The sequence below is a fragment of the Eurypyga helias genome, unplaced genomic scaffold (assembly GCF_000690775.1).
Source record: "Eurypyga helias isolate BGI_N326 unplaced genomic scaffold, ASM69077v1 scaffold28357, whole genome shotgun sequence".
Lineage (NCBI taxonomy): Eukaryota > Metazoa > Chordata > Aves > Eurypygiformes > Eurypygidae > Eurypyga > Eurypyga helias.
In genome coordinates, this window is record NW_010264189.1 from 3,068 (window position 1) to 11,380 (window position 8,313).

The window sequence follows — 8,313 nt, forward strand, 5'->3', positions numbered from 1 at the left end:
CACACTCGCCCGAGAGGAAAAAGACGACCACCACCGAGTTAATGATGGAAAACCAGTGGATCTGCACGTCACTCATGGTCAGGTAGGTGTCCCAGCGGGAAGCCCATTTAATGTCGCTTTCCTGGAAGAACAGGAAGGTTGTATTCATTCCAGCACGTTCCCAGTGTCTTCCGCAGCGGCAGACACCGGGAGCCAGGGTAGCGGGCTGCTGGTCAGCCTCCCGTTACTCCCTCACCTCCCAGTGAACGGAGTAGGTGAAGAGCAACTGGTTCTCTCTGGAAGGATCTATCTCCTGAGGGGCAGAGCCCGTAGCTTCAGGCAGGGTGCACATGCTCTTCTCATCAGCCTTCAGGTCTGTGAGGGAAAACACAGCACGGGCCAGGTCAGCCCTTCCCTCCAAGCACCACCTCTCCCGCCCACCATCCCGGCCCCAGGTACCCAAGCTGGGGAAGCTTATCCCCTCCTCAACAGCTTCGCAGTTTGGGAAACTATTCTTCCCATAAGAAGTGGAGCATCTTAAGGAAAGCTATGAGTGGGGCTTTCCTTAACTGGAAGGATAAAAGCCAGAGGCTCTGAACCCACGAACAAACCCTCTATTCCGTAGGACACGCTGAGACACAAGAGCTCTCCCGGCAGAGCCTGCTGCTGCCGGAGAGCTGCAGGGCATGATGCACACGAAGAGCAACTTCCCTCCAGGACACCCGTCTGAGCTTGGCCCAACCATGACTTTTAACGTTCAATCCCCCCACAACAGCTGCGAACAGCCTGTGGGTCTCTGGGCGAGCGGGTAACGTCCCAGTGGGAGAGAGCTGGGCCAGGGTGAGAGCTAGAGGACACAGTGCAAAAGCCCCAAACTCCAATCTCTCCATATAAATTAATCTTCCATGAGTTGCATTTTCCGTTTTTGGTACTTCCTTAACACAGGGGTTGGTTGTTTCTGTGATTCAGACTCCCTCATTTCTGCGCCCTGACACCACATCGGAAGCACCGACCGGCACCCCGATACATTGGTGGGGTCCAGCTCTTGGCCCCCTTCACTCCCCCCCCAGGAGCCTCTCACCTTCCAGTTTAATACTCTGGGGAATCACTTCAAAGCGCACAACCCTGTAGGTGGGCTCCTGGTTCTCTTCCACGTCCTCTCTGTGGTAGTAGAGGATGAAGGAGAGGTGGTTGTGCAGGTAGAACTGAAACAGATTGACATCAGACACAAAGTGAGCACCCCCCGGGAGGCACAGGGGGCGTTCAGAAGCAACAACCGCAGAAAGCAGCTTCGGGGCAGAAAACTAGAGACTCCAGCTGCTCCCAGATGCTCTGTGCCACGGAGCACGAGCAGATGAACACTTTCCGAGGCTGAAAGAACCAAAGGAGGGAACAGAGATGTTGAGAAGGTAACGCCTCAACCACTGAGCGTCAGGGCCAACGTGGCCGTCTGTTTCTGGCCCGGAAAATAGAGCGGTACCTCACGGCTCACACGTGCATTCGTTCCGCCGAGGGAAACACCGTCCGAGTGTGTCCAACGTTACAGACAAGCTCGGGCTCCTGCCTATCGTACCAGCACCCAGCACCCACCCCCTGCCTCCAGTGAGAGACCCCTCCCTTGTATTCCCACTCCTTATAACACCTCCTGGCTGCATTCCCGATTCCAATGCTCCGGTAGCGTTCCAACAGCCCGATCTCCTCCAGGCACCCCTCCGACACCATCTGCATCCCCTACCTTGTTAGCATCCATGAACCCAAGCCTGTATCCATGCTCGAACTGCACATCCTTCTCCTTCTTCTTCTCCTCTTCCTCACGGTTAGAATAAAACTCCAGCCGCGTTGCCACAGGGAGATTATCCGCAATGCTGGAAAAACACGTTTCGGGTCAAGCTTGGCCGCAGCGGAGAACCCGCCCGGACACAAACCCCGGCTCCAGAGGACTCACAGATGGACGTAGTAATCTTCCCTGATGCGCTCAGCGATCAGCTTGCTCTGCTCCACCGTCAGAGTAACGGGCTTGTTGGGAACGTTGCACAGCACTTCACATTTCTTCTCCACGTTCATGGAAACCTGGAAAGGCGTATTTACAATTCGGTCCCCCCGAAGAACCTCACCTGGAAAACAGGAAAGCAGAGGGCAGGGTTGAAGACGGACGGTGACGCTGCCACGGCAGCGCGTGGCACGGCTGGAATGACGACAGCGAGTCTCCACGGATGCAAGGGTAAGACTGAAGGACCATTTAGCTATTTGGGAAGCACGGAGCACTCTTCATGAAGCAGGTTGCAGGCAAAGTGTTTCCTCCTCCCAACACACAGACATCCTGGTTTACCAACAGCCAGGTCGAGGAAGCGGGCTCTCCGCAACCACTTTAGGAGGCGACTTCTGCAACCGCCTTGACCCTGCGAACACCCCCTCAGGCAGCTCCCGCGGCAGCCCGGGAAGGCGCTGCTCAGCGGGTACATACCCAGATTCTCGGCCTTGTACGTTATCTTGGTGGGCTGGCAGAAGGGCAGCGAGTAGTACTCGTACGGCAGCTGGGTCCGCGAGCTGGTGAGCTTCACGGCCTGGAGGGAGAAGAGCAGGATTATCCCCATGAAAGAACCCAGACAGCTTCCCATCCTCACAGGATCAGCCAGAAGCTGAAGCTTACTGCAAGGCACCCCTCATAAAGCTATTTAATAAGAGACATATTCCTGGGAGAGCTTTCTTCCCTTCTGCACAATTCCTACTTGTACGCTCTCTACACTGTGATTTAGCAGCAATTCATTCACAGAGAAACGCTTGAAGAGAGAAGCGTGGTGGATTGGTTTCACAAATTTATGACTCAGTGGAGACCTAAGAAACAACAAAGAGCTCAAAAGAGATTAAAGAGTCACATTTCATACAAGACTGCAGTTATATCCTCAAAAAAATCCACGTCCCGCTAGGCCTAGAGGTCTGGCTTCTGGCAAGGGGAAGAGTTCAGCAATTTTTGTCTGAAAGGCATCAGATTGGGAAGCCAAGGGATGGCGACAAGCCGCAAACATTCCTGGGGAGTTCCCACAAATCACAAGTGCAGAGACATCCCACGACAGCCAAGGCCACAGTTGCTCTGAAAACCAGGAGTGTCTTGTAACACAGCCAAGCTCGTTTACTGGACGAGCTGGCAAACACGCTGACTTGCCTTCTCACTTGAAGAAGCATTTGGCTCATGAAATCCCTTTGAGAACAGCCATTCCAATCCCCCCCTTCTCCTGGGAAGCTTACTGTAGCCCACAGGCAAGTCTCATTCGCTTAAAATAGCCTGCGCCTGGCAGGCTGTGGCCAGGAGCAAACCCCGCTGCGCTTCACGCGGGAGCAGCCCCAGCATCCCCAGGGGCGCTGGGTTTTGCTGAGACAGAGGCCGCAGCTTTAGAAAAATAAATGAAATGGGCTCTGAATTGCTGATGTCTGGAAACAAAGCCCGGCTTCCTCCCGTCCGGGTGAAGCAGCTCCATCGTTCGCTACCAGCAACGCCGCCTGGCCCTCAGCAAGCCCGCGTCGCTCGGGGCCTTGGAACGGCCTATCACGCCAGCGTGATGCTGGAGAGAAAGCTCTGGTTAAATTCACTGCAAAGCCACCCTGAGGGAGAGGCTCTTTTCCCCGGCACAGCAACATCCCGAGGACTTCGGTGCAACCACTGGAGGAATTTGGTAGAAGATGCCGGAAGCAGGAAAGAGGAATCACGGTGGGAACTGGAGGGTAAGATGCCACATCCCCAACACGGACGTGGTGAAAAAGAGCAAACACCCCACATTTTAGTAACAAAATCCCCAAATTTGACTTTCTAGTCCCACTGAGCTGCTATGATATGAACAACCAAGCCACAAGAAAACCCTCAACAAACAGCGCAACGGCTCCAAGTCCAGCTGACCTTTATTTCCACAGGATCATTGCGGTGGAAGTTGATCGGAGCCACTCCAGGCACGTAGAAGGAGGCTGTACCAGGCAGCAACAGCAGCATGACCAGCGCGTATCGTAGCCTTCCCTGCAAGGAGGAGAAACATGAATACAACAGAAACAGGGGAACAACATGGGAGACGGGCAACAACCCCGCCAGCGTTCGGCCCTGACATCAGGCAGGCAGTTAGACACAACTTAGATTTGGAAAAGCTGTTCTTGACTTGGTTTTGTGACTCATCCAGTCGCTTTTCACCGTGTGTGTGTGTCTGTGGCTTCACCTGCCGGCAGGAAAACACCAGTTTTGCTCAACCACAATGAAAACACACTTATCCCTAACACGCCTCATCTAGCCTTCACCCCGCTTTTCTACTCCCAGCCGTCCAACATCCCCTGAAGATTCCATGGACTGCTGGAGAGGAGGGCTGTGGCACTGCATTTCCATCAGGATTTACCCTCGAGCCGTTCCGGGCTGCTGCTCACATGCGGCTACCTGCAGCGCAGTGGTTTGCGCTGGGCAAGGTCTGACACCAAACTACCACCCGCTCGCTGCACCCACCGGGACGGCCGCATCACCGCTCCCTCCCGACCCCCTCTTCTGCCTCCCCCTCCGGTACCGAACGCAGCTGGAGCAGGCAGAAAGGCTGATGTGGGCAGCAGCTGGGAAGCACTCTAAAACTGCTCCAGCACTGCTTCAAGCAACGTGGGCCTTGCTTTCTGCACTTCACCACCTTTTGCCTTCTCTGATCTCGTACGAGCGCGCTGCGACTCCCCGACGGAGGAGGAAGAGGTGAAGCACAGGAAAGAAACGGCTCTCTTATCCTACGTCGCGCTCCGCAGCGGCCAGCGACCCGTCGCAATTGTCTCACTTCGTTTGTCACCGACGTGCCAGGCGCGCGCAGCACGGCACCGCGTCGTGAAAACCAGGGCACACCGGTGCCACCCGTGCCTCGACAAGGCCAGGACGGGGGAAGGTGCGGGGCGACAGGCAGTCAGGCAGAAGATGGAATGTTCGACGACACCTTCGGCAGCAATCGGGCTCTTCGCGTACAGATGACCGTGACTCAGGCAGCACCAGGCAACAGAAAAGACAGGAGGGAGACTATGGAAAGCCTTGCCAGGACACATTCGGTCGCAAGGAATGGGAATGCTGCTACGCAACAGGTGGGGGGGCTTCGGAAGCAAAGTCTGAGGGAAGTGCCCACTGCAGGTTCCCAACCCAGCAACGCACGTGCAGGCTGACACCAGGGGCCTTTCTCACCAGGATCACAGAATCAGGGAATAGTTTGGGTTAGAGGGACCTTAAAGCCCCCCCCAGTCCCACACCCTGCCATGGGCAGGGACCCCTTCCATAGCCCAGGGTGCTCCAAGCCTCATCCAGCCTGGCCTTGGACACTCCCAGGGCTGGGGCATCCACAGCTTCTCTGGGAACCTGTCCCAGTGCTCCCACCCTCTGCGGGAAGAATTCCTTCCTGATGTCCCCTCTCCATCTCCCTCTTTCCGTTTAAACCCGTTCCCCCTTGTCCTGTCACTCCCTGCCCTTGGGAAAAGCCCCCCCAGCTTCCTTGTAGCCCCCCCAGGCACTGGAAGGGGCTCTGAGGTCTCCCCGGAGCCTTCCCTTCTCCAGGCTGAACCCCCCAACTCCCCCAGCCTGTCCCCAGGGCAGAGGGGCTCCAGCCCTTGGAGCATCTCCGTGTCCCCCTCTGGACTCGCTCCAATTGATCAATACCCTTCCGACACTGGGGGCCCAGAGCTGGACGCAGAACTCCCAGAATCTTGGCTTTTGTACTGCCAGATGTGCTTCACAGGATCTTTGCTTTTGTACTGCCAGATGCGCTTCACCTTCCCCAGCTGAAGGCAGCGGCTCAGCAATGACAACATGGGCAGGTGCCGAAACATCTGCACAACCCCTGGCCTTGGCCAGGCAGTCGTCTGGGAGATGCCTGCGAGGTAAGGCCTCTCCTACGCAAGGCCAGGAGGTGCAGGAGGGAGCTCTGCGTTGGTCGTCGCAGAGCCCCGGCGAGGCACAGGCAGACGGCAGCTCCCGCCTTCGCATCACTTCCCAATTATTTACGTTTGGAAGCACAGGCACACAAAACCAGGCAGATCTGTATCTGAGGTGCCAGGAAGTTGTACAAGGAAGCAACAGGCAGCACAGTGAACATGCACAACTCCAGCTCAAGGAAAACCCAGCTGCACGCAGACAGATGGAGCCTCAGTACTTCACCGCGTGTGCACGTGCGGAGGCTCACTGCAAGAGACCCTTTCTTAGGGGAATGTGACCCAAACGAGAGGGGTAGCTGCAGAGGCACAGCCAGCCCCTCCTGCCCCGTCCCCGCGTCTCGGCGCCTGGGGAGAAGCAGGACTCGGGCTGAAGCGATGCACCAAGCCAGCCAGAGGAAAGCAAACCGCCCTCCCCCACAAGAAAGATGTTAAAAACCCGCTTCAATCATAGAATCACAGAATGGTTTGGGTTGGAAGGGACCTTAAAGATCATCTAGTTCCACCCCCCCTGCCATGGGCAGGGACACCTTCCACTAGACCAGGGTGCTCAAAGCCACATCCAGCCTGGCCTTGAAGACATCCAGGGATGGGGCATCCACAGCTTCTCTGGGCAACCTGTTCCAGTGCCTCACCACCCTCTCTGGGAAGAATTTCTTCCTGATATCTCATCTAAACCTCCCTGATTTCAATTTGTACCCATTACCCCTTGTCCTGTCACTACAGGCCCTTGTAAAAAGTCCTCTCCCAGCATCAAGTGTCACTCTGTCCCTGCAGGACCTCGACAGGAGTCACGCGCAGGTCCCTCTCTCGCACCAGGGGAAGCGGCCCGGGGAAACCACAGCAGAGCCCAGGCACAGAGCGTCAGCACGGCGACACGACTCCCCGCCGGAGCAGCGGCCGCCGTCCCCATCGCCACATCCCTCGGCACACCCGTCCTGCAGGCAGCAGCAACTCTCCCAGCGTCCGGGGGATCTGCCTTGGAAATCTGTTCCTGCGATCAGGTTTAGAATAAAGCACTTGGCTGCCAGAACAAATGAACTCGACCCTTCCTTGCAGCCACTCTAACAGCACTTCCAGTCCTGGTCACGCACAAACCCCCTCCGAGAAGGTACCTCTTGGATGATTATCCCTGGACTTGATATTTGCAAACAGTTCCAGGACAGTTTCTCTGATTTATCTCACTTAGAATTCTGCAAATTCACAAAAGCTTTCCGAAACACGCTGCCAAACCAGAGGAATCATTTAGCTAAGCCCCAGCCCGACGAGACCCGACAGCGCACATCTACGCCGTCATCACGCGCACGTGTGCGCTTCCTTTTGGCTTGTGATCCCTAAAACTGCCGCTGCTGGAGTCTGAACCCCGGCGTTTGTTTAAGGGAAGCGGGAAACAGCGGCCAACAAGCCGCTAGTCCCTGTGACACTCTGCCAACGCGCTCTCACGTAACGCAGAGGGCCCACGGCCGGGCCGTTGGCGTCCAGGACACCCCTGCCAGGCGTCTTCTACAGACGGACGACTCAAGGAAACCCTCGAGCAGCGGTTTCAAGCATTCTGTGAGCGTTTTAACAGGGCTGGTACTGTGTCAGCACTGGTTTAGGTCTTGGAGTTTCACAATCCACGTAGGAACTTACAAACCCGACACAGTATTTGCTCAAAGGGAGGAGAAGGAAGTAGGAAGCGACAACCATCAGTACTACATGAACAAGACATGGATATTGTCCCGTCCCTTTCCCACAGAGAAGGGTAAGAGGAACAGCGAAGGGCTGCAATCAGGAGCTTTTAACCCTCGAACAGATTTGAAGACAAGGAAAACACAACCCATGCAGAGCCACTTCCCAGCCGCATTCACAAACCCGACATCCTGCTCCACTTTCCAACGCTTTTCAATACGGTGACAGAAAGGGAGGAAAGACACAACCCACTGTTTTGTGGGAGGAAAAAGAATCCACAAGTAACAAACTGAAGCTGTCTCCCCCACGTAACATTTATCCTACCCTCAGGCACGTTGACAGGACACACGCAGGGCCACGGGCACCTGCCCGCCACCCCTCCGAGGCGCCAGCCTGACGCTCTCCCCCCTTCCAAGCGCTGCCTTGTCAGATGTTGAGACAAGTGTTTGGACAAGCTCATCTCTCTCACATCCCTGCCTGGCTCACCCTTGGGCCCAGCGGAGTCGCTGACAGCCTCTCGAAGGAGACAAGCGCTGCGTTCACATGGATTTCAAAGAGCTCCTTCGACAGCCGAGAGCTGTTAGCCGTCTTCCTTGCCTTTCATGAAAGAGAAGGCTACAGGGAAATTCCCAGTAGCACCCTCTTCAGCTCTCAAAGCCAGCTCAGCCACTCCCTCCTCCCTGCCTGGGAGAAAGCCGGCGGGGTGCGAGGATGCTTAAAGCAAAATGAATTCAAACCTCCGCT

General features: G+C 55.9%; 1 protein-coding gene across 1 annotated transcript in view; it reads right to left on the minus strand.

Moving 5' to 3' along the window:
• Nucleotides 1-8,166, minus strand: part of TM9SF4 (transmembrane 9 superfamily protein member 4) — a gene marked incomplete at both ends in the record, with an annotated part of 11,151 nt that extends 2,985 nt beyond the window's left edge. The window contains 8 exons of the mRNA XM_010156324.1: nucleotides 10-121; nucleotides 236-354; nucleotides 1,061-1,184; nucleotides 1,715-1,844; nucleotides 1,925-2,093; nucleotides 2,444-2,543; nucleotides 3,872-3,985; nucleotides 8,056-8,166. Of these exons, the coding sequence (XP_010154626.1) occupies nucleotides 10-121; nucleotides 236-354; nucleotides 1,061-1,184; nucleotides 1,715-1,844; nucleotides 1,925-2,093; nucleotides 2,444-2,543; nucleotides 3,872-3,985; nucleotides 8,056-8,166 (979 nt within the window). The remainder of the gene's footprint in view (nucleotides 1-9; nucleotides 122-235; nucleotides 355-1,060; nucleotides 1,185-1,714; nucleotides 1,845-1,924; nucleotides 2,094-2,443; nucleotides 2,544-3,871; nucleotides 3,986-8,055) is intronic.
• Between the last annotated feature and the right edge of the window lie 147 nt (nucleotides 8,167-8,313).